Raw genomic sequence first — 26,727 nt, forward strand, 5'->3', positions numbered from 1 at the left:
CGGATGAAAAATGGCTGTGGTGATTACCAAGGCAGTGAAACTGATCAAACCACCTGTGCAAAATAATGGAGAGCCTGAAAACGTGACCTGTTGGTGCACCTTGAGGGCTGCAATTGAGAAATACTGTCCTGGAGTCCAGCGATGTCGGCACCACAGCCAATGTTTCCCCCGGCTGTCGGGTGCTTCCGCCACCATTGCCGGTATGCGAACTCGGTAGTGAAGTATTACGTTTTCATGCTGGGTCCCTACTGCGTTCTCCTACTGGCCCGGCGGGGGGGGGGGGGGAGGAGGAGGGAGGGAGGGGGAGGAAACAGGGAGGAAGGAAGGAAGGAGTACATAAGGAAGGGAGAATGAGAGGGAAGGAAGGAAGGAAGGAAGGAAGGAAGGAAGGAAGGAAGGAAGGAAGGAAGGAAGGAAGGAAGGAAGGAAGGAAGGAAGGAAGGAAAGGAAAGAAAGGAAAGAAAGAAAGAAAGAAAGAAAGAAAGAAAGAAAGAAAGAAAGAAAGAAAGAAAGAAAGAAAGAAAGAAAGAAAGAAAGAAAGAAAGAAAGAAAGAAAGAAAGAAAGAAAGAAGGGAGGGAGGGAGGGAGGGAGGAAGGGAAGGAGGGAGGAAGGGAAGGAGGGAGGAAGGGAAGGAGGGAGGGAAGGAGGGAGAAGGAAGGAAGTCGAGCTGCTGACGTAATGCGCCGCAGGCCAGTCTCCCGGAAGTGGAGAAGGATACCTGTCAATGACAGGTATCTGCTTCCCCCCATGAAAGGTGCTAAATGTGGCACCAAAGGGAGGGTAAAGGGGGAGACAAATGAGGGGAAGTTCCACTTTTGGGTGAAACTCCACTTTAACCTTAAGAACATGTGTGCTCCAATGTGTTGTGTGCGTTTTACAGCGTTCCAGTACAGTCCAGTGCATAAAAAATGCAGCATGTTCTACTTTTTTCTGGAACTGGAACTCCCTGGAACTTATGGCACTGGTATGAACTATGGCATTGAAAACCATACCTACTTTCCATGCGTTATTGGTGCAGAAACCCCCCCACACTGGACTGCATGTGGTGTGAACTGGCCCTTAGTCTTAAACTAAAATGCCATTTTAGTTCTTAGTCCAATTTTAGTCTTCTGCAAGTGTTTTAGTTGTATTTAGTCTACTAAATGTCTAGTACATTTTAGTCGACTAAAATCTAATGGGTTTAGTTAAGTGCATTATTTAAGCATTTCTCCAGTTTCAAAACAGTGCCCTGGATGCCAGTGGTGCCCAGAGGAGGCCTGTAATGCACAGTGCTCTGTATGCCAGTGCCCAGAGGAGGCCTGTAATGCACAGTGCTCTGGATGCCAGTGCCCAGAGGAGGCTTGTAATGCACAGTGCTCTGGAGGCCTGTAATGCACAGTGCTCTGGAGGCCTGTAATGCACAGTGCTCTGGAGGCCTGTAATGCACAGTGCTCTGGAGGCCTGTAATGCACAGTGCTCTGGAGGCCTGTAATGCACAGTGCTCTGGAGGCTGTGCCCAGAGGACGCCTGTAATGCACAGTGCTCTGGATGCCAGTGCCCAGTGGTCAGAGGAGGCCTGTAAAGCACGGTGCTCTTAACAGACGGTGGCCTGAGGGGAGTCCTCAAGCCTGCTGTAATTGTAATATACTACACACTCACAGTCTGCTGTTCTCTGGATGTGGGTGCCCGGCGGTGGTCTCTTGAGTCGGGACTCATGGGCCTGGCTGTAATGCACAGACAGTGCTGCTCTGGTCTCTGGCAACTCACATGCTTGCTGGAAGAGGATCGCGGAAGTAGGAGGAGCTCCGTTAAAAACCAGAAGTTAGTTCAGGAGGGTAAAACGTCCCTGCCTCACGTTTTCATCCCGTTTTTTCTCGTTAACGAAAACAGATTTGACTTTCATCATAGTTTTCGTCAGTGGACCTTCCACAGCTCAGTCTGTGGAGCACCGGACGGTCAAGATAAGCTCTCTGCCACTCGTTTTAAGGCCAGGCGCAATAACTTGTCCGCCTCAGTGCCTCTCCCGTGTGCACCTCACGGATCTATCTTCCTTTCGGGGCTTTATAAAACCTGTGACTGCCCAAGTGCCCATCAATTTTCTGAATGTTACAAATCTATGGAGACCTTTGAAGCACGAGAGTCATTTATATACACTCTTTGACGTACCTTTTTTGCTTTTAATTTTTGGCATACCACCTATACATTGCACCATCGATATTGTTACACTCCATACTGTATATCTGCCTCTGAAGAAGGAGATTTCTTTGGCTCCGAAACGCGTAGGGAGATTAATACTATGGCTAACTACAATGATGATATGTACGGATAACCTATTTTCTGTATGATGCTGTTTAACTCTCTTTACGGCATGATTTTACTTTACTAAATAAATTTTGTATTTTGTTATATACTTCTTTGTGAAGTGTCTAAAAAGTCCACCACTAGGGGAACCGCTCTCTAGTATTATTGGATGTGGCACAACAACATTCTGCCAGACCTTGCCGTTCCACTCAACCGTTGTGGACGGACACGTGGTGTACTTTTCCTTTAGTTTTTTTGTCACTGTAAAAATGCCACTGACAAAAACGGACGAAAAAAAAAAGATTTTCGTTGACGAAATAAACACTGGTCCAGTGGTGTCTTCCCACAGGGGCTTCGTCTTTTTTTAAGGCTGGGTTCACACCGCTGCGGGGGGAGAACCGGATGTGATTCGCACAGCAAATCACATCCGATCTCCGTAGCACTGCGAGTTCAGCCATACAGATAGTATGGCTGAACTCGCAGCTGTCCCGCAGCAAACTCGCACAGGACCCTTTTTTGGGTCCGCAACGGAATCGGATCGCATGGGGGTTCACACCATGCGATCCGATTCCTGTGCGAGTCGGCAGATCGCACTGCGATATGCCGACGGATCTGGGGGTGTCATTAACATATCATTGACACTCCCAGCCGTCCGCATAGGGCAGTGTGAACTGCCGGCGGGAGGTGAGCGATGCGGGAAAACGCCGCGGATTCGCGGCGTTCCCGCATCGCAATAGTGTGAACCTAGCCTTAATGCGAGTCCCATGCTGCCAGCTTGGATTTGGGAGGCGGCTGCGAATCCTTGAAGAATCACAGCTGGCCGTCCACTGCGAGATGCTGTGGGACTGTTCCTGCAGCCTCCTGGAACATGTGTGTCCGAGGAAGCTGCGGGCAAGGGCCAGTGGGCAGAGGATGGGGCCAAAGCGGATGGCAATCTAAGTGAGAATTGAGAAAGTGGGAGTGGCTACCTGTTAGGGGAAAAGGGATTGGGAGGTTCACAAAAAAAAAAAAAATTATAATAATAATAATAATAATTAGTAGTGTGCATTAAGCAGCACATGCGACGGGGGTGAGCGGTGGTCAGCTATTCATAGGCAGCTTTGTATTCTATTAATGAGAGGCAGGCTGATGACATCACAATCTACAATTTCACTGACAGAATACAAAGCTGCCTATGAATGACAGAGTGCTGCTCAGCCCAACTATTTTGTTCCGGGTGTGAGACGGGAAGGTATGGTCCCTCAGGGCTGTATACTGAAGCTACATACAGTTTGTACAGCACTCTCAGCGGGCACGCATTAATGTAGGGAAGAGTTTGGGTCAGCTTTAAAGTGACAGTAAGGCCTGGTTCATACTGACGCGCTGAATTCTTTGCGGTTTTTCCTGCGTCAAAATCGTACCCCATTCATACGAACCACTGCTGGTGTGTAGGTTAACGACACCCGAAATTGATTCGCAAAACGCAGTGCAATTTTTAGAATCGAATCCCATGGGTGTGAACACTAGTGTGTTCGATTCTGGTGTGGCAAAAAAAAAAAAAGGGTCCTGCACGATTTCGGTACGGTTTCTGTGCGGAGTGCTCCCCTTACTCAAATCGCACTGCTGCAGAATCACATATGATTTGAACAGGAATGTGGTGCGAATCGCATGTGGACCCCTCACCGAATCAGTGTGATCTGGGCCTAAAGCTAGACATTGGTAGTGGATGTGTAAGGATTATTTTTACGAGGATTTTGTTTACGCTCATGTTAACCTCTTTATTTGAAGAAGTTTATTTTTTGATGGGTAAGGGGTGTGGGAGACACAGTAAAAAGCTCACCCCCCCCCCCCCCCTCCCTTTTTTTTTTTTTTTTTTTTTTTTACATTTTTGGAGTATTGGTGAAGCTATCTTGATGTTTTCACCTTTTGTTTCCCACCTTGCCCATTTAATCCTTCTCATAGGCGTGCCAGGTGTGCCTGGGCACACCCTAATCACTCTATACAGTGCCAATTGCCGCTTCTGCCCAGGCTTCCCCCCCCCCCCCCCCGCGTTGCACGTCCCCCCACAGTGCTGCTGGCTTCCCTCCTCTCCTCTCCCACAGCTGCTGTAGGGATGTTTCAGGATGGCGAGTGGGGGAAGGGGCTAATCAATATGTCATTTACCAGCCCCTTCCTTTTCTAAATGAACACACTCACTATATTCAATCATAACTGAAGCATACTAAACTGTTTTTACTATTCTTCAAATTTGTGAATGAACAGGAAGCCGCTCAGCACATGCATGTGTGTGTTTGAGCTTTGGGGTGCACATCCTAATGCAATAGGCTTGCGCGCACCTATGATCCTTCTAATGAGGTCATACTAACAGAAAAGTCAAAAAAATTATTAAAAACAGAATAAAAATAAAATATAAATAAATAAGAAGCAGTTAATTCACCTTTTCCTAAGATAAAAAGTCGGACGGTCATATTGACGAAGATCCAGGAGAAGCCCAGGAACTGCACCAGATTATACATGAACAGGTAGCCGCGCTTCAAGTACAGGAAAGCTGGCAAGAAGAGAATAGGAGGAGAGAGATTAAAAATAAAGATATCAATTTTGTTTTTTATATGGTCATCCATACCTGGATGTTTTTTTCTTTAGGAAAAACAAAAACAAAAAAAAAACAAAAGACAAAAACAAAAAAAACAAAAACAAAAAAACAAACACACACACACACCCACACACCATACCATGCCAGTTCTATTGTCCCTGTAATGACAGTTAAAGTGTTACTAAACCCAGGACTCTGCATGCACTATATCTGGTCTCCCACAGTACACAGAACATGGAAATGCGATTATTTTAGTAAATATTAAACTGCTAAATATCTTTTTCTCATCAGCAGTATATAGCAGTCAGGTGACTTCTATAAGTGTCTGGTTAAAGCTTGTATAGGAGGAGTTTTCATTCTCCTATGACTGTCCTATGAGGCTGCAGGACCCCTGACCCTCTGTCTGGACAGTGCAAAACAAAAAATCTCTAGCAAAGCACACCAAACTGAGCATGTGCGGAGTGCCCCCCGCCCCCCAGGCTCTGTCCTATCTGCAGATGGATTGGGGACAGTGGAAGCAGGGGAGGATGAGAGAAGACAGAATCAAACAGCCTTTTTTTACACAACGCAGAGGATTAACCCCTTAGGTTCCGCAGTGAGTATAACAAGCATGCTTTACTGCGTATACAGACTGATTTTACTGTTGTGGGTTTAGTAACACTTTAATAGAGAGACAGAAGAGGAAGCCAGATGTCAGTAAAATGAGAAGTCTTATTTCCTGAAGGACCGGTGCGACGCGTATCGTCTCTTACCCAACACAAAGACCAACATCAGCTGATGTGCAGAAATATATATAAATTAATATATATATATATATATATATATATATATATATATATATATATATATATATATATATATATATATATATATATATATATATATATATATATAATATAAATATATATATTATATAAATATATATATTATATTATATAAATAAATATATATCTCTGTATAAGACTGCACTCCGTTTTGTATGCTTTGCTAATGTATTGCACACAAAAGATTTTTCCCCTAAAAAATGCATTTGAAAAACCACGGCGTGAATAACGCGTGACATAAAAAAAATTGCAAAACCTACCAATTTATTTCTCTAGGGCCTCTGCTTTATAAAAAAAAAAAAAAAAAAAATATATATATAGAGAGAGAGCGCGTTTGGGGGTTCTCAGCAATTTTCTTGCAAAAAATACAGATTGTTACATGGAAACAAAAAATTCAAGAAAAGGCCGGGTCTGCAGATGGTTAATGTGATATCTACACAAAGAGTCATATAAACTTTAAATGCATCGAATAAACAGAACACCGATTTGGAAAGATGCCGAGTGTTTCTACCCATTTCACATTGTTGTGTTTAATTAAATATTCATTTGGAACCCCAGATCAATATTAGAATAGGAGTTGCCTAGCTATACAATTTCAGACAGCTGTTAACGTAAAGAGACAGTGTCACTAATCCCCTTCCTTATTCTCACCCCCTCCCCCCACCATCCACAATACCCGCTATGTCTGGATATGGAGGAGCATATGATCTTCTCCCTGCGTTAGTCCTCGGGGCCGGCAACCATCTGCTAGGCCTGTCTATCACAATTACTCCATCATAGGGTGGTACTGTGGGGGTGCAATAGTTGTAGAAAGTGCCACCTCCTCATTTATAATGAAAGAGAAGTACATGGACTTTATAGGCACCGAGCAGTTAAATTAAATCATTTTATTAGACTACATAAATTCATGACAAAACATTAATAAAAACATCAATTAAAATATACAAATCAGATCAAACTTCTAATGTAATTCGAATGACCCAGACCAATCCCAGGAGGAGGATACAACAGCAGAAAGTGATTGCTTGAAGAATGGTGAGGTCCAGGGGAGGTTGGCGAAGGCCAAAAAAGCCTGCTAGAGCTCAACGGGTTTTGCAAAAAGATTGTTATTTTTCATTCATGCAGAATATTTACCTAAGCTCCTGAGGAAGCGATCTTACGTAAAACATGTTGAGTTCTAGTAGGCTACTTTGACCTATGCCTGTTCTAGCAGATATTTCTAGCGGTCATGTAATTTGTCTCCCCACTCCCCGCAGTCGCTGATCATCTCCTGTTCCCCCCACCAGGTAGTCCCTGACCATTCTCCAACCCCCCCGCAATCGCTGACCATCCACCTCCCGCAGTCGCTGACCATCTCCCGTTCCCCCGCCTGCCTGCAGTCGCTGACCATCTCCCGTTCCCCCCGCCTGCCTGCAGTCGCTGACCATCTCCCATTCCCCCCGCCTGCCTGCAGTCGCTGACCATCTCCCGTTCCCCCCGCCTGCCTGCAGTCGCTGACCATCTCCCGTTCCCCCCGCCTGCCTGCAGTCGCTGACCATCTCCCGTTCCCCCCGCCTGCCTGCAGTCGCTGACCATCTCCCGTTCCCCCCGCCTGCCTGCAGTCGCTGACCATCTCCCGTTCCCCCCCGCCTGCCTGCAGTCGCTGACCATCTCCCGTTCCCCCCACCTGCCTGCAGTCGCTGACCATCTCCCGTTCCCCCCGCCTGCAGTCGCTGACCATCTCCCGTTCCCCCCGCCTGCAGTCGCTGACCATCTCCCATCCCCCCCGCCTGCAGTCGCTGACCATCTCCCATCCCCCCGCCTGCATTCGCTGACCATCTCCCATCCCCCCCGCCTGCAGTCGCTGACCATCTCACATCCCCCGCCTGCAGTCGCTGACCATCTCACATCCCCCGCCTGCAGTCGCTGACCATCTCCCATCCCCCGCCTGCAGTCGCTGACCATCTCCCATCCCCCCGCCTGCAGTCGCTGACCATCTCCCGTTCCCCCCCCGCCTGCAGTCGCTGACCATCTCCCATCCCCCCGCCTGCAGTCGCTGACCATCTCCCATCCCCCCGCCTGCAGTCGCTGACCATCTCCCATCCCCCGCCTGCAGTCGCTGACCATCTCCCGTTCCCCCCCGCCTGCAGTCGCTGACCATCTACCACCCACCCCTCCCACAGTCGCTGACCATCTCTTGTATCATGCCCGTAGTTTATGGATAGCTGAAAGTTGCCCATCACTGAATTAGGCCATTAGATAGATGTGATGGTCAGATGTTCAGACTTTTTAGATATATAGCATACCTCTGATACTGGTATATCTATGGCACCCCCATCCCCCATCCCCAGCTTGAGGCAGCCCATAGCCATAAAGGATCGAATGAAATCTGATCACCAGAGAGGGTGATGAACCTCGCCAGCCAATGGGACATTAAAAGAATACACGTTTAATTTTCTGTTACTGCCTTCAGTGGGACTTACGATCTTCGCGGACTCTGGACTCCGCCCTGATCTTGGTTATCCTTTCTTCTTCCTAGAACGACATGAATATGCAAATTAGAACTAGAGCAAAATTTCCTGATGAAACGATCGAAAATTCAAGCCACAAGTGGCCCCGTCAACATCCTCCAGCCCATCATCCTTGATTTGAAAATTGAAGAAGTGGGGCAGAAAATTGTTGGTTGAACAGCGGCTGCATCCACTCGGGTGCAGCCACCGGCGGAGTGTTCTGACAGCATATCCCTCTATAGTGTGTCTCAATCCAGAGCACTGTCATTTGTCTCTGCTGCTTCCTTCCTCTGCTATCAGCAGGAATCACTTCTGACAAGTTTTCCCGACACCGAGAGAAAAATGGTGACAGGGGAGGGAGCTCCAGCTGATTGACAGCCTCAGCTCTGTTCCTGTGTGGAGGGGATGTCCCTGTCCTCCAATCAGCTAGCAGAACTCTCACCAAGCTCTGCAGCGTGTAACCTCCGCTCTCTTTTTTCAGGAAAGCTTAGAGAAGCTGTATACATTCTGCACTTTGAACGGATATACAGAAGAGAAGACTGCAAATAAACCAGTACAACTTATGAAGGAGGATTTTTGTCGTCTGTGTATATCACCTGAGGCCAGTCACTTCACTGTGTATATGGAAGGTTTTACAACCACTTTAAAGTGTTTGTAAAGCCTCTCATATACTCAGCGAAGTGGCTGGCTTGAGGTTAGACAGATGAAACAAATCCTCCTACATAAGTTGTACTTGTATATCTGCAGTCTTCTCTTCTCTGCATCCCTTCAAAAGAGCAGAATTGTTATAAAATCCTTCTGCCTCTGTAAAGAGCAGAGAGGAGGGGTCCTAGAGCTGCAGTTGGAGCTCTTTTGCAATGTGTGAGCTGATTGGAGGAAAGGGACACACCCCCCTCCACAGGAACAAAGAAACATGCAGAGTTGTGTGCTCAGCTCTCCTCCCCCCATCACCAACTTATCTCATGCAGTAAATTTCTCAGAAGTGCTGATAAGAGAGGAAGGAAGCACCTAGAAAAACAACACTAAAAACGACACTTAGAACTTCGGAGATAGAAAAGTAATCACTACAGATATACAGAACATGCTTTGTTCAGATTTCATGACTGAGGTTTACAACCACTTTAAGTCAGCGCTCCTTTTCTGTATACATGTTCCAGGTCAGCATCCCAAAGTACCGTATCAAGCTGTGAAAGCTTCAGTTTGACAGCCAGGCAACCATCATTTTCAGGAGAGGTCATCAATGATAACCTAAATGGCTTGCCTTTAACCACTTTAAGACCACCCCACACATATATGCTACGGCAAGGTGACCCCTCCTGCACCTGTATGTGATTTTGTGCACGGGGTTTGGGGCACGTGCGCCGCCGGCGACCCGCTCCCGCTGTGATAGGAGACAGCGGGAGCCAATCAGTGAGTTCACCGGGACTCGCTGATCTTTCTGGAGGAGAGGCAGAATGGCAGTCTGCCTATGTAACCAAGGCAGATCACTGTTCTGTCAGAGGGAGAATGGAGATTGTGTTTCTGCTAAACACAAATCTCTGTTTTGCCCCAGTCAAAGCACCCTCCCCAGAGGTAGAAAGCACCCCCTAGGGCAGTGATGGCGAACCTTGGCACCCCAGATGTTTTGGAACTACATTTCCCATGATGCTCATGTACTCTGCAGTGTAGTTGAGCATCACAGGAAACGTAGTTCCAAAACATCTGGGGTGCCAAGTTCTCCATCACTGCCCTAGGGACACACTTAACCCTTTGATCGCCCCTGAAGTTAACCCCTTCCCTGCCAGTGTCATTAGTACAGTGACAGTGCCTTTCTTTTTTTTTTTGGCACCGATCAGTGTATTAGTGTCACTGGTCCCCAAAAAGGGTCAGTTAGGTGTCCGATTTGTACGCCGCAATCCCGCAATAAGTCGCTGATATTAGTAAAACAAAAAAAGTAATATATTATATAGAATATATAATATATATCTTTTTATTCCATGGCTTGTAGCCACTATAACTTTTGCACAAACCAATCAATATACGCTTATTGGGATTTTATTTTTTACCAGAAATATGTAGCAAAATACATATTGGCCTAAATTTATGAATTTCTCTTTTATTGGATATGTTTTATAGCAGAAAGTAATAAATAAATAAGAGAGAGAGAGAGAGAGAGAGAGAGAGAGAGCGAGGAGAAGAGAGAGCGAGAGAGCGAGAGAGCGAGAGAGCGAGAGAGCGAGAGAGCGAGAGAGCGAGAGAGCGAGAGAGCGAGAGAGCGAGAGAGCGAGAGAGCGAGAGAGCGAGAGAGCGAGAGCGAGAGAGAGAGAGAGAAAAGAAAAAGAAAGAAGAAAGAGAAAGAAGGAAGAGAAAGAAGAAGAAGAAAGAAGGAAGAGAAAGAAGAAGAAGAAAGAAGGAAGAGAAAGAAGAAGAAGAAAGAAGGAAGAGAAAGAAGAAGAAGAAAGAAGGAAGAGAAAGAAGAAGAAAGAAGGAAGAGAAAGAAGAAGAAGAAAGAAGGAAGAGAAAGAAGAAGAAGAAAGAAGGAAGAGAAAGAAGGAAGAGAAAGAAGGAAGAGAAAGAAGAAGAAAGAAGGAAGAGAAAGAAGAAAGAGAAAGAAGAAAGAGAAAGAAGAAAGAGAAAGAAGAAGAAAGAAGGAAGAGAAAGAAGGAAAGAGAAAGAAGAAAGAGAAAGAAGAAAGAGAAAGAAGAAAGAGAAAGAAGAAGAAAGAAGGAAGAGAAAGAAGGAAGAGAAAGAAGAAAGAGAAAGAAGAAAGAAGAAAAGAGAAAGAAGAAGAAAGAGAAAGAAGAAGAAATAGAAAGAAGAAGAAAGAAGGAAGAGAAAGAAGAAAGAGAAAGAAAGAAAGAGAAAGAAGAAAGAGAAAGAAGAAGAAAGAAGGAAGAGAAAGAAGGAAGAGAAAGAAGAAAGAGAAAGAAGAAAGAGAAAGAAGAAGAAAGAAGGAAGAGAAAGAAGGAAGAGAAAGAAGAAAGAGAAAGAAGAAAGAGAAAGAAGAAAGAAGAAAGAGAAAGAAGAAGAAAGAGAGAAAGAAGAAGATAGAAAGAAGAAGAAAGAAGGAAGAGAAAGAAGAAAGAGAAAGAAGAAAGAGAAAGAAGAAAGAGAAAGAAGAAGAAAGAAGGAAGAGAAAGAAGGAAGAGAAAGAAGAAAGAGAAAGAAGGAAAGAAGAAAGAAGAAAGAGAAAGAAGAAAGAGAAAGAAGAAGAAAGAAGGAAGAGAAAGAAGAAAGAGAAAGAAGAAGAAATAGAAAGAAGAAGAAATAGAAAGAAGAAGAAATAGAAAGAAGAAGAAATAGAAAGAAGAAGAAATAGAAAGAAGAAGAAATAGAAAGAAGAAGAAAGAAGGAAGAGAAAGAAGAAGAAAGAAGGAAGAGAAAGAAGAAAGAGAAAGAAGAAAGAAGAAAGAGAAAGAAGAAGAAATAGAAAGAAGAAGAAAGAAGGAAGAGAAAGAAGAAAGAGAAAGAAGAAAGAGAAAGAAGAAGAAATAGAAAGAAGAAGAAGAAGGAAGAGAAAGAAGAAGAAGAAAGAAGGAAGAGAAAGAAGAAGAAGAAAGAAGGAAGAGAAAGAAGAAGAAAGAGAAAGAAGAAGAAAGAGAAAGAAGAAGAAAGAGAAAGAAGAAGAAAGAGAAAGAAGAAGAAAGAAGGAAGAGAAAGAAGAAGAAAGAAAGAAGGAAGAAAGAAGGAAGAGAAAGAAGAAGAAAGAAAGAAGAAGAAAGAAGAAGAAGAAGAAGAAGAAAGAAGGAAGAGAAAGAAGAAAGAAGAAAGAAGAAAGAGAAAGAAGAAGAAAGAGAAAGAAGAAAGAAATAGAAAGAAGAAGAAAGAAGGAAGAGAAAGAAGAAAGAGAAAGGAAGAAAGAGAAGAAGAAGAAAGAAGGAAGAGAAGAAGAAAGAGAAAGAAGAAAGAAGAAAGAGAAAGAAGAAGAAAGATAAAGAAGAAGAAAGAAGAAATAGAAAGAAGAAGAAAGAAGGAAGAGAAAGAAGAAGAAGAAAGAAGGAAGAGAAAGAAGAAGAAAGAGAAAGAAGAAGAAAGAAGGAAGAGAAAGAAGAAGAAAGAAAGAAGAAGAAAGAAGGAAGGAAAGAAGAAGAAAGAAAGAAGAAGAAGAAGAAAGAAGGAAGAGAAAGAAGAAAGAAGAAAGAGAAAGAAGAAGAAGAAGAAAGAAGGAAGAGAAAGAAGAAAGAGAAAGAAGAAAGGAAGAAAGAAGAAAGAGAAAGAAGAAAGAGAAAAGAGAAGAAATAGAAAGAAGAAGAAAGAAGAAGAAGAAAGAAGGAAGAGAAAGAAGAAGAAAGAGAAAGAAGAAGAAAGAGAAAGAAGAAGAAGAAAGAAGGAAGAGAAAGAAGAAGAAAGAAAGAAGAAGAAAGAGAAAGAAGAAGAAGAAGAAGTGAAGAGAAAGAAGAAGAAGAAGAAGAAGAAAGAAGGAAGAGAAAGAAGAAGAAAGAAAGAAGGAAGAGAAAGAAGAAGAAGAAGAAGAAGAAGAAGAAAGAAGAAGAAAGAAGGAAGAAGAAAGAAGGGAAGAAGAAAAGAAGGAAGAAGAAAGAAGGAAGAGAAAGAAGAAGAAAGAAGGAAGAGAAAGAAGAAGAAGGAAGAAAGAAGAAGAAGGAAACGCATCCCCCCCCCCCCCCCCCCAAATAAAAATGTTCTTAGTTGTAAAATTTAGCAAACAGGTAATATTTCTCCTTCACTGATGGGCACCGATGAGGCGGCACTGGTGGGCACTGATTAGCAGCAATGTCCCTGTAACAGAATCAGAGTACCGCCTTCTTCTTTCTCCTCTCTCCTCACACTGATCATGAGGAGAGAAAAAAAAAAAAAAAAAGCCAAAAACCGGTGTTCTGCCGTATAGCGTCCGGCCATCAAATAGTGTCCGGACCGTACTGCGCATGCGCAGTACGGAGCAGACGAAGCTTCGGAAAATCTCCGAAGCTGAGCGGCGCCTGCGCCGTGAGTGGAGGTGGTAGCCCCACCATCCAAGCGGACATAGGGTTTTGAATATTAGAGGGCCCCTCGCGGGGGAGCTTCGGGCTCGGCCTCGCTGCGCTCTTATTCCTACTCTATGTCCAGTTGGATGGTGGGGATAGAACCTGGACTCACGGCGCAGGCGCCGTTCATCCTCGGCGATTTTCGGAATCTGTCTTGCTGTGTACTGCGCATGCGCAGTACACAGCGGACACTATCCGATGGAGGACGTTATTTGACAAGACACCGGCTTCCGTTTACTTCCGTGATTGGCCGACAGCTGATCACGTGGTAAAGGACCGATGAGATTGGCCCTTTACCCTGTTCGGTGATCAGCCGAGTCTGAAGGACTCGAAGAGCATAGGGTTTGCGATAACGAGATGTCCTTCGGGCGCTGGAAGCCTGCGCTGTTGCCATCTTTTGGCTATAGCGACGAGGGCGGAAAGTGGTTAACAAAAGATCATTCATTAGCTGTCAGTGGGGATCCTCGCTGACAAATGAATGTAAAAAAAACAAAAAAAAACAACAAAACCGTAATAAAAAAATTGTGAGAACAAAAAAAAAAAAAATAAATAAAAAAAAAAAAAACAACAACACACCCCCTCCCCCCAATTTTATGCCAGGACCCCCTCCTGAACCATATCAGGCCACATGTCCTCTGCCCCCCTGCCCCAAAGCACAAGGGCCACATGGGGCAAACCCCCCCCCCTCCTGTCAGCAACAATGGGCCATATTTGCTGACACTCTATTCTACCCACCAACACCAATGGTTGGGAACGTTTACTCCCACCAGGTCATTTTCTACTCCTACTGGCCATAGTCCGGCCCTTTATTTAGAAGGTTTTGAGACCCTTGGTTTAAAACATCAGCTCCCCAATCCCCTAGTCTTCCAGCATTATAAGATACAGTAGGGACATAGGGGCATAGGGGAATAGGGGCATGCAGATGGAACCACAGAGGAAATGACAGGACTGCGTTTACTAACAAGAAAGGATAAGTTTTCTTTTGGAACAGGCAACGCAATACACCCATTGCAGCTCATGCCCCACTTACCCCCTCTTCCACTGTGACAGCAGGGCGGGGATACTCTCCCTGCAACAGCGGTCACATTTTAAAAACTTAACGCAATTTATTCACAGCAATGTGTGAATGAAGAAACTACGAGTCCCATCTTCCACTGAGACAGATGGCTTGTAGTTCTCAATAAACTAGGGGCGCTGATGAGCACCCTCGTAGTTTATAGACCTTTCCTCCAGCTTTGTAATAGAAATCCCCTACAGCGGTATGGGCAGAAAAGCTGGAGTAAGTGTCTGCAGAAGCCAGACATTGCACCCGCCATCTAGTGATCACGGCTGCAATGCTTGCAGCTCCTGTGGGAAAAATAATTGCAAGTTTTCTTTCCTGCAAAAATTAGTGCATTTATTATGCTTTCCTAAAAGATGAACTTTTTACTTTCAATTACAAAATGGTTTTGGCTTATGGAGTTCATTTAAAGTGGCTGTAAACCTCAGACATGAAATAATAAACAAAGCATACCGCTCTATAATGTGTACTTGTCTCAATCCAGAGCACCAAGTGTAATTTCTGTTTGCTGACTCCTTCCTCTGCATGAGTCAGTTTTCCTGACACCAAGAGAAAAAAAGGGGACAGGCGACAGGGGATAACAGTCCAATGGTTAAAGGTTTCCGTGTTAACGTCTGTGCATACGAAGCAGGGAGAGCACATCCCGTTCCTCCTCCAGTCCCTCTCCCCCTCCCCCTGCTGCTATCTCTACTACTGCCTGCAAAACCGAAAGCGGAATACACTGCCCGATCTCTCCTTAGCAACCGATGGCCTCAATGGTTGCTAGGATGCAGACTGCCGTTATGCTATCAGATTAGTACTACCCGTCTGATCATGTAACGGAAGTGACGCGCCGACCAAAAATAAAAAAAAAAGGCATCTTTTCTAAACAGTTCATGATCTAACAGGCAGCGGTAATCTGATAGAACACCCATTCGGACATCTTATTACACCCGGTTACTACAGAGTCATTTTAGCAATAAAGTGAGCGTATATAAATAAATATTGTATATTGACATCTGTGATGCTGTTTGGATGTTACATTTTGAAAGCCTAAAAGGTTTAGCCCTGAGCAGTGCAGGGTGTACCAACATGGCCGCCGCCACCTACCTACTGCTGGCATCCAGCTTCTTTCAAAACGTAACATCAAAACAGCATCACAGGTGTCAGTATGCTATATTTATGTACACTCACTTTATTGCTAAAATTACTCAGACATTCAAGACGTAACTGGGTGTAGTAAGATGTCCGCATGGGTGTTCTATCAGATTACCGCTACCCATCAGATCATTAACTGTTTGGAACGCATAGTACATGAGCAGCAACTATTTTTTTGGAGGAACGTCCGTTACACAATCTGACGGATAGCACTAATCTGATAGAACACTGGCATGTACAGATTCCAGTTTTGCTGGCAGTAATATAGATAGCAGCGGAGGAGGAACGTGATGCGGTTCTCCCTTCTCCGTATACACAGAAGTGAGCACAGGAAACCTTTAAAACGATCAAAATGTATCAGGGGCTTTCTATCATCTTGCTGCGGCACCCAGGGTTGAAAAGCCCTGCTTTAGAGGGCAATTTTCAGCTCCCCGTCCCCCGTTTTCTGAAAGCTCAGACAAAACTTTATAACTTCAGCACTTTGAAGGGATGTAGAGAAGAGAAGGCGGCAGATAAACAGGTAAAACTTATGTAGGGGGATTGGTTTCATCTCTGTGTATCACCTGAGGCCAGTCACTTCACTGGGTATATGTGAGGGTTTAATGGTAATAATGTGCTGATGGCGCTACCTCAAACCTATTGTTTTGTGTTTATATCCAACTAATTCTTTCTATTATTCCAAATTCAACCATGTGCCACTACAAATCAGTTATATTCCTTACCCTAAAAAAGGTGAGCACGCACAGTTCTTCACCAACGTGATCGAACACTCAGTCAAAATCCCTAAAAGCACCCACACTACATGTAAAATCCAAGGATCCCAAACAATATTCCAAAATAATTTTGTGATAGTAATTTTTGTGATCCCAAAAAATATTAGTATACTACACAGCCGACTACCACACACAGTGTGCAAGACCCTATTCGGGGGAAAGTTTACACTTATAATCGCACTGCGTTTGTGCAGTTCCTGTGCAATTGCTATCACTGTGCACAATTTATATTACCACTATAATACCCCGTGGATGGAAAAAATATATATTACAATGAAAGAACAAAAACCACCGAGACCATGAAAAATACAAAAAATAAGACAATAAAAAATATAAAAATAGAAAAGTCAAAGGCAGCAAAATAAAAAATAGTAAATGTGCGGGGTGATTCCTAACCCCCTTCCGAATGTGAAAAATACAAAAAACCTGAAAATAGTGTAACTAAAATCCAAAAAATATCAATAGATTTATGTATCTATATATATAAGGTCCACAAGAAGTCTCTTATCATGTGCTTTCAACCATGCGATTATTCTTTTTCAAATAACAGGAAGGTGACTTTTTGTGATTAAGCCTGCTTATTGGTGACTTCCGTGCTCGTTCCCCTCAAGGGTCCCCACTCACCGAATCCACGCACCCCCTAGGGGGTATGTTGCCTGTAATCTGTGCTCCACTAGGTTGAGGATTCTTCTAATTAGCTCTGTCTTCAGCTGGTCTTCCCCAGGGTTTATTGGAAATGATGAGAGAAGGAGGCTTTGTTATCCGCCAGTGGGTCCTCAAGAAAGAAAAAAATCTGCTCATGGTGTAGTATTCTCAATAACTGACCACTTGAGAGAAAGGGAAACGGGCTACAAAAAAGGTTCTTCAAAAATAGGCTTTCCCAAAATAATAGCTTCTGCAATGATTTATATACCTTATTAATATGTATATAGCAGAGACTAATGATCACTCAAAATATGTTATATTACAAAAATGTTATATAATTACAAAAAAGAGAGAGACAGATTTCGCATATGCTAAAAAATTAGTTTACAGTGCTTAGTGCAAGGAAACGCTTTTTTTACAAAAATGTCCCTTTAAACCAGAAATGCGATCTACAGCAATAGCACTATAAGCCTGTAAATTTAGTATATATATATATATATACCAATAATGCATCTCAGAAAAGTTTAACAAAAAATGGCAAAACAAAAAATAAAATAAAAACCCGAAACAGCAGAAAAATATTAAAAAATAAAAAGTAAAAAATAAAATATATCTTAAAAACAACAGTCCTTTTTAGTGCAAACCAGCGCTATACACAGTTGTATGGAGCCTAAGTACCCAATCTCTGGGGGGTCCCGTTTGTTTAGGCACTACAGGCTTCCCATATACTGGATGCAAACTACTTATCTTAATAAAGCAGTATTCCTCCTATGGACGGAGGTTTGAAAGAAATTTTAGCACCAGCCCGGTTCGCCCATCCGCAAGGGTAATCCCTATTCGAACGGCGTGCGCTCCAACTGCGCTCCACCGGGTCAGGCGCACCGGAAGTGACGTGGTGTACGTAATGACGCTGGACGCGTTTCGTCATAGACGTCCTCGCTGCTGAGGACGTCTATGACGAAACGCGTCCAGCGTCATTACGTACACCACGTCACTTCCGGTGCGCCTGACCCGGTGGAGCGCAGTTGGAGCGCACGCCGTTCGAATAGGGGATTACCCTTGCGGATGGGCGAACCGGGCTGGTGCTAAAATTTCTTTCAAACCTCCGTCCATAGGAGGAATACTGCTTTATTAAGATAAGTAGCCTAAACAAACGGGACCCCCCAGAGAATTGGGTACTTAGGCTCCATACAACTGTGTATAGCGCTGGTTTGCACTAAAAAGGCGGATAACAAAGCCTCCTTCTCTCATCATTTCCAATAAACCCTGGGGAAGACCAGCTGAAGACAGAGCTAATTAGAAGAATCCTCAACCTAGTGGAGCACAGATTACAGGCAACATACCCCCTAGGGGGTGCGTGGATTCGGTGAGTGGGGACCCTTGAGTGGGAACGAGCACGGAAGTCACCAATAAGCAGGCTTAATCACAAAAGTCACCTTCCTGTTATTTGAAAAAGAATAATCGCATGGTTGAAAGCACATGATAAGAGACTTCTTGTGGACCGTATATATATATAGATACATAAATCTATTGATATTTTTTGGATTTTATTTACACTATTTTCAGGTTTTTTGTATTTTTCACATTCGGAAGGGGGTTAGGAATCACCCCGCACATTTACTATTTTTTTATTTTGCTGCCTTTGACTTTTCTATTTTTATATTTTTTATTGTCTTATTTTTTGTATTTTTCATGGTCTCGGTGGTTTTTGTTCTTTCATTGTAATATATATTTTTTCCATCCACGGGGTATTATAGTGGTAATATAAATTGTGCACAGTGATAGCAATTGCACAGGAACTGCACAAACGCAGTGCGATTATAAGTGTAAACTTTCCCCCGAATAGGGTCTTGCACACTGTGTGTGGTAGTCGGCTGTGTAGTATACTAATATTTTTTGGGATCACAAAAATTACTATCACAAAATTATTTTGAATATTGTTTGGGATCCTTGGATTTTACATGTAGTGTGGGTGCTTTTTAGGGATTTTGACTGAGTGTTCGATCACGTTAGTGAAGAACTGTGCGTGCTCACCTTTTTTAGGGTAAGGAATATAACTGATTTGTAGTGGCACATGGTTGAATTTGGAATAATAGAAAGAATTAGTTGGATATAAACACAAAACAATAGGTTTGAGGTAGCGCCATCAGCCCATTATTACCATTTTACTTTTAAACATAACCTGGGTTTCAGATTGTGTTCTTAGGGAGGCAGCAACCTCATAGTGACTAATATAAATAGGTCCAACTTTTATATACGTATTTTCTACACTGCTATACCTCATAAAATACTGCAATTAGTAACACATTATCAAAAGAGTCAGGGGAGATATAGGCATTCACATATATCCCTGTGAGACTGTGACCTGTTCCATAAGCGCGGCCTTTCGTGTACAGTTGATATGTGAGGGTTTACAAACACTCTATAGCAGTGATGGCGAACCTTGGCACCCCAGATGTTTTGGAACTACATTTCCCATGATGCTCCACTACACTGCAGAGTGCCAGAGCATCATGGAAATGTAGTTCCAAAACATCTGGGGTGCCAAGGTTTGCCATCATTGCTCTATACTAATAAACTGTTTTGAAAAAATAAAAAATAAAAAAAAAAAAAATAAAATAAAATAAAATAAAATAAAAAAAAAAAAAAATATATATATATATATATATATATATATATATATATATATATATATATATATATATATATTATATACAGGGCCAGATTAAGAGGATCATGTGCTTGGTGCTGAGGATTTTGGTGGACCTTTGGACCTTCTGTTTTCCAAGAGCCTGTGCTGGCACACGCCCAAACTCAATAGGGTACAGCCACACAGGCATTACACTAGGGAAGCCTGGCATTTGATTTCTATAAGGGCCGTGCATCCACATTCACTCTGGGCTGGAAGAGTGCAGGTGCGCAGGCCTAACGCTATGGGAGCCCCAGACTTCAGTAAGAGCCCTGCATTGAAATGCCCCAGGCTTCTGGTAGGACTGCTCGTACAGTGCCCATTATCAATCCCACCACCCTGTCCAGGCGTGCATGTCGAATGCAGGGCCCGTCAGGGGAGAGCTCTTCCCATGGGCCCACTGCTTTCCATGGGCTGTCTGTCCTTTTTTGGGTGGCTGGGCCTATATGAAGGTAGGGGCCTGGAGCTGCAGCTCCAATAGCCCCTACGTTAATCCAGCCCTGATATAGATTATATATATATATATATATATATATATATATATATATATATATATATATATATATATAATATACACACACACACATACATATACATATACATATACACACACACATACACACATACTAGAGGTCGACCGATATATCGGCCGATATTTGCCGTTTTTTAAATAATCGGCATCGGCCGATTTGTGCTGATAAAAAGCCGATTTAGAACTACAGCGGGACTTTGAAATGACTTCTGTATAGAAGTCAGTCTAAGTTGACTGAGTCGTCATAGCAACACTTACCTCCTCTCTGGGCAGTCTGCCAAGAAAAGAACTAAATGATACAATGTTTCCACTTGAATGGAATTAAGTCATCTCTGTGTGTAGAAGTTCTCAAGTTTAACCATTTAAAGACTAAATCTTTTCTGACACTTGTTGCTTACAAGTAAAAATCCTGTATTTTCTGCCAGAAAATCACTTAGACCCCCCGAAAAATGATATATATTTTTTTAGCAGAGATCCTAGGGAATAAAATAGCGGTTGTTGCAATATTTTATGGTCACACGGCATTTGCACAGAGGTCTTTCAAATGCATTTTTTGGGAAAAAAATACACCATTTAAAAAATAAAAAATAAAATAAAAACAGTAAAGTTAGCCCATTTTTTTTTTTTGTCCAAAAGTTTTGACTACCTGTTTTTATTATATATATATATATATATATATATATATATATATATATATATATATATATAATATATATATATATATTTTTTTTTTTTTTATCTAAATCATACATACAAGTAAACTGATTGGAGGTTTGTTTTGTTTAATAAATGTTTAACTGTAAGAAATTTTCTGTATCACGTATGAAGGCTGCTTTCACACTGGAGCGGGCAGGCGTTGATGGTAAAACGCAAGTTTTAGCGGCTCTTTTACCATCATTTTAGCGGTGCTATTTGGCTGCTAGTGGGGCACATATAACCCAGCTAGCGGCCAAGGAAGAGGTTAAATGCGCCCATGAAGCACCGCTGCCAAATCGCATTGCATGCGCTTCGGCAGTGGTGCCCATTCATATCAATGGGCAGGAGTGGTGGAGGAGCGGTATACACCACTCCAAACGTGCTGCTTGCAGGACTTTTTTTTTAAGATCCTGCCAGTGCATCGCCTCAGTGTGAAAGCACTCTGTCTTTCACACAGACTGCAGGGGAGCCATTTTACAGGCACTTTACAGGCGCTATTTTTAGCCCAAAAGCGCCTGAAAAACGCCCCAGTGGGAAAGGTGTGTTAGATCAAGGGGGATTAAAAATAAATAAAATCGGCCTAACATATCGGCCCAAAAAAAATCGGCATCATATATCGGCAATCGGCCACCATGATTTCTAAATATCGGCATCGGCCAGAGAAAAACCCATATCGGTCGACCTCTAATACATACACTTGAATTGGACAGACCACCGACTTGCATTACCTTGTCCCGTAACTCCATCTCCGCATCGGACTCGTCAAGCCAGCGATCGAAATCCGGAACCAGGAACAGCGGCTTACGCTCCTGCTTTATCAAGCGTGGCCACCATTGGCTTTCACTCTTTTTCACGGTGAGGTTAACATGCCGCTGGGTGCAGCGCTGCACCACCTGTCCAGGTGCAAAATGAAGAAAATGAAGCAAATGATAAATTATTGATCACCCGGCAGGAAAGGACACCTGTGTCAAACCATTTATAGTCTCCGAGCAGAAGATAATTACCTACCTTCGCTTTTACAGGCTCCAGGAATTCCAAGGAAAACTCATACGTGTTCACACCCTTGGCGCCGTGTCCCAGAGCTGGGGGGGGGGGGTTGGAGAAATAAAAAAAAAAAAAAGAGAATATATATTTAAATCCTTGCAAATTATACTGGATGTATACTGCAAAACTTTTTCTTAGGGTACCACTTTCAAGAGTTGAGTAATGCCGATTATTAAAGCGGAGGTCCACCTAAAGTGGACCTTCCGCTCATCGGAACCCTCCCCCCCTCCGGCGCCACAATTGGCACCTTTCAGGGGGGAGGGGGGCGCAGATACCTGTACAGTACAGGTATTCTGCACCCACTTCCGGGATAGCTCTCTGCGGAAAGGGGCGTAGATTACTCCCCTTTCCTGCAAGTGCCCCGCTGTCTGCCTGGGAAACACACAGATCCATCCTTAGTGCGCAGCGCGATTCGCGCATGCGCAGTAGGGAACCGGGAAATGAAGCCGAAAGGCTCCATTTCCTGATTCCCATACCCAAGATGGCGGCGGCAGCACTCGACAAGACGATCTAGAGATCGGCTTCGGGTGCCGACAACGCGGGCACGCTGGACAGTAAGTGTCACCATTTTTAAAGAGTCAGCAGCTGCAGTATTTGTAGCTGCTGGCTTTTTAAAAAAAAAAAAAAAAAACGCGGAGTCCCGGCGGACTCCCGCTTTAACCACTTTACCTCCAGGTCTTTCCTGACTCTTTGTCTTTACCTGCAACAATCAGTATTTTTTGATGGAAAATTTCCTAGCAGGGCCCTGGAGCATAGGTGTGCGCAGCCTATTTTCATTAGGTTGTGCATCCCAAACGTATTAAAAGATGGAGGCGTCAGAGGTTGGGGTCTGTTATTTTTACTTTTTTTTTTTCTTTTTAGGACCACTATGCCTTGGAGAATAAAATGGTGGGTGTGCCAATTTATGTCACACTGTAATTGCCCAGTGGTTTTTCAAGTGTTTTTTTTTTTATACACTTTTTTAGAATTTTAATGCAGAAAAAAAAAAAAAAAAAACAATATAAGACCCAACTGTTTAGCAAAATTTAAAAAGATGATGTTACACCGAGTAAATAGATACCAAATGTGTCACGCTATAAAATTGCGTGCAACGGTGACAAACTACATTCATTTTACTATTTATAGGGTGAATATTTAAAAGATTTACAGTGGATGTCTGGTGCCAGAATTACTGCCCGTGATCTGACGTTCGTGGCAATACCTCACATGTACGATCACGGTTTGCGTGCGTGTGGGACTAACGTGTGCGCTTGACTTAAAGTGGATGTAAACCCACTCTCATCCTTTCTAAACTATTTGCATAAGGGTTATCTATAAGGATATAGATGCCTCCTGCATGTATACTTATCTGTCAAATGTCTCCTCTCTGTCTGCTATGAGACCTGAAAAACTGCAGATCTTTGTGGGAGGGTCTGTTTTCCAGGGCTCAGTGGGTGGAGTCGTGATGTCAGACTCCCCACCCATCTCTACCACTCCCCTTATCAACATGCATTTTCTCCTGTGTATTTCTTACACTGAACTTCTGCTATGATCTCTAACATCCAGTCAAAACACAGAAAAGTCCCCGCACGTCTTCAGCATGCCAAATCTTCAAAACTTTCACATTGGTTGTGCTCTTAACCAAACTTTCAAACCATCCAATGGCTGGTTTCATAACTGATCACATGTGCAGAATTATGGCAGTTGAAGAATCAGTTGAAGAAACCACAGACTACCAACACAGGGATGGGGGGTCCCTCGTCCGCAGACTACCAACACAGGGATGGGGGGTCCCTCGTCCGCAGACTACCAACACAGGGATGGGGGTCCTCCGTCCGCAGACTACCAACACAGGGATGGGGGGTCCCTCGTCCGCAGACTACCAACACAGGGATGGGGGGTCCCTCGTCCGCAGACTACCAACACAGGGAGGGGGGTCCCTCGTTCACATACTACAAACACAGGGAGGGGGTCCCTCGTCCACATACTACAAACACAGGGAGGGGGTCCCTCGTTCACATACTACAAACACAGGGAGGGGGTCCCTCGTCCACATACTACAAACACAGGGAGGGGGTCCCTCGTCCACATACTACAAACACAGGGAGGGGGTCCCTCATCCACATACTACCAACACACGTCACCTCATGGGAGTATCTCCTGCACTGACCCCCAAAGAGGGAAATTCTCACACTGACAGCCAATCTAATGGACTCGTATCCCACTGACCACCAAGTCATTGTCAGGGGGCATTAATCCGCCGACTGCAAAGTCATTCATGGTAATGTACTGTGAGGTGCAGATATAATTATTAGCAGGGGTTTCCCCGAGACCTGAAAGTTTGTTAAACAGGGTTCTTATTTGTTAAAAAACAGGTTGTGAAAAGTTGCCTTGGAGGAGACAATGCAAAGAACTTGCAGGAACATTCTGGAACCCCACCTTTGAAATGCAGAACATTGTCAGTGATGTTGATATCTGGATTCTGCAAAAGACACAAAATATATAAATAATCATATCAGCCTACTGTACACGGTCCTATATAGTTAGTAAGGTTGAATAAAGACACCAGTCCAACATGAGTGAGTGTCTACAATTGTCCCTATCCCTGTACATTGCACACTCACATTGGTCCCTACACCCTCAAGGAGCCACAATCCAAGGTACCCATTCATATACTAGGGACAATTTTGGACAGAAGCCAATTAACCTACCTGCATGTCTTTGGGGTGAGCACCTGGAGGAAACCCAGGCAGGCACAGGGGGGGCATGCAAACTCCAGGCAGGTAGTGTCGTGGTTGGGATTCAAACCAGCGACCCTTTTTACTACTAGGTGAGAGTGCTACCCACTACACCACTGTGCCGCCCATATCACACCGGATACAGCATGGACTATAGTGTTATTGCTGATGATTTTTATTTTTGGGGGGGACTGAGCATTTAGGAACACATACTAACTAAAAACAACTTAAAGAACAATTGAAAAAAAATAAAAAATAGTAATTTGTAAAAGTTACAGGGTGATGATTCAGGGAATGGAGAGAAAACGTTCTTTATTTTTAAACAGCAATGGTAATAGTAACCACGGGTGGCAATCTGTGGTACGGCCACATTTAGCTCATCTAACAATAAATGCAGAATTAGCGAATGGTAAACAAAAGCAGGAGGTTACAGGAACCGATATGAGCCAAAAGTAGATGTGCCAATAGACAGAAGACACGATCACGCGTCAGTGGGCCAACATCCTAAAAAACTATAAAAACAGAACTGTCTGAAACAAAAAAGTTTATCTACACCATTCAGATGCAACATAGAAAAGATACAAAAGTAACAAGGTTTAATTTATCTGCAGATGAAAGGGTTATCACTTCTGGCTGCATTCACACCTGGGAGTATTGAATTGGGGGCTTCAGTAAACTGCTGGTTAGTCTTTGTTTTTTTGGACCTGTAAAAGGTAAAAGGCATTATGTGCTAGTATGAATGGCATACTAGCACAAAGAGCTGCATGATTCTGGGGAAAAATTAGAATCAAAATTTTTTTTGCTTAGAATAAACATCACGATTCTCGGTGTAACATCTTACACATTATACTAAATAAATGTGAATTCACAGTCCATTCACACAGGGGCAAACACGACTTCCAGCGTGACTTTTGGAGGCAACTTGAACACGACTTGAGTATGAATAACAGCGCAACTTGGAGCGACTTCAACACGACTTTAAGTCGCCTCAGGCCAGGCGACTTTGGCCATAGCCAGAGAATAATCAGCTCTCGAGGGGGAACTCCACGCCAAATTTTAAATAAAAAAAAAACGGCATGGGGTTCCCCCTCCCAGGAGCATACCAGGCCCTTAGGTCTGGTATGGATTTTAAGGGGAACCCACCCCCACACCGAAAAAACAGCAATCCATACCAGACCTTATCCGAGCACGCAGCCCGGGCCGGCCAGGAAAAGGGGTGGGGGCGAGCGAGCGCCCCCCCCCCCGAACCATACCAGGCCGCATGCCCCTCAACATGGGGGTGGGTGCTTTGGGGGAAGGGGGCGCCCTGCGGCACCCCCAAAGCACACCTTGTCCCCATGTTGATGAGGACACGGGCCTCTTCCCGACAACCCTGGCCCTTGGTGTTGGGGTCTGCGGGCGGGGGCTTATCAGATTCCGGGAGCCCCCTTTAATAAGATCCCCAGATCCCGGCCCCCCCCACCCTATGTGAATGAGTATGGGGTACCCCTACCCATAAAATTGTGATCTCGATTCAACCCCCCCCCCCCCCCACGATCTCTATGCAGAATTTCCCGATTCATTCATGTAACAAGTGTAAAAAGTTCTCTACTCACCCAGCTGTCAAAAGGAAAAAAAAAAAAAAAAAAAAAAACAGGCAGCCTGCCAAGTTTTTCACAAGATTGTAGAGAAATAAACATTGTAACTTTTTGTTCTTAGAATCAAAGGAATGAGCTTCAGTGTGTAAACGAGGGCAGTTTAACCATTTAAAAACTAAACCTTTTTCTGACATTTGTTTCTTACAAAAGTTAAAAATATGTATTTTTTTTTTTTGCTAGAAAACTACTTGGGACCCTAAGGAAATAAAATGGTGGTTGTTGCAATATATCTCTACACATACACACAAAAAAAACAGATTTTAACTTGTAAACATCAAGTGTAAAAAATAGCCCGGTGGTTAAGGTTGCACAGGAAGGTAGAGGACTTTAAGAGGTGACACATATCACATTTCTGAATGAGTTCCATTAATATACGCACCCCCCCCCCCCCCCCCAATTTCTGAATATACGGATACATCCGACTGAAAAAAAAAATATTTTATCTTGCACTCAGTATAAATGCAGAAAGCAGACCAACAATCCAGTCACACCAACCAGCATAATAAAACACGTGTGCAAGGGCATGGCACCGGTTAGATTTTTTATTTTTTGTGCCCTTGCATGGAGTCTGTGGTGATCTTAATGCCAGGGGTCGGCCACCTTGGCGCTGCAGTGTTGTGGAACTACAAGTCCCATGAAGGATTGCACAGCTCACAGGCATGATGGGATT

At 43.6% G+C, this 26,727-nt stretch overlaps 1 protein-coding gene across 1 annotated transcript in view; it reads right to left on the reverse strand.

Moving 5' to 3' along the window:
- The window catches only part of LOC143963884 (very-long-chain (3R)-3-hydroxyacyl-CoA dehydratase-like), a 56,036-nt gene that overhangs the window by 24,814 nt on the left and 4,495 nt on the right, over positions 1–26,727 (reverse strand). The window contains exons 2-6 of the mRNA XM_077473624.1: positions 24,122–24,164; positions 21,668–21,741; positions 21,388–21,552; positions 8,140–8,191; positions 4,698–4,808 (exon numbers count right to left, since the gene is read on the reverse strand). Of these exons, the coding sequence (XP_077329750.1) occupies positions 4,698–4,808; positions 8,140–8,191; positions 21,388–21,552; positions 21,668–21,741; positions 24,122–24,164 (445 nt within the window). The remainder of the gene's footprint in view (positions 1–4,697; positions 4,809–8,139; positions 8,192–21,387; positions 21,553–21,667; positions 21,742–24,121; positions 24,165–26,727) is intronic.

This window comes from Lithobates pipiens, unplaced genomic scaffold (genome assembly GCF_037356315.1).
Source record: "Lithobates pipiens isolate NorthernLeopardFrog02 unplaced genomic scaffold, aLitPip1_a1.2 Scaffold_8, whole genome shotgun sequence".
Classification (NCBI taxonomy): Eukaryota; Metazoa; Chordata; class Amphibia; order Anura; family Ranidae; genus Lithobates; species Lithobates pipiens.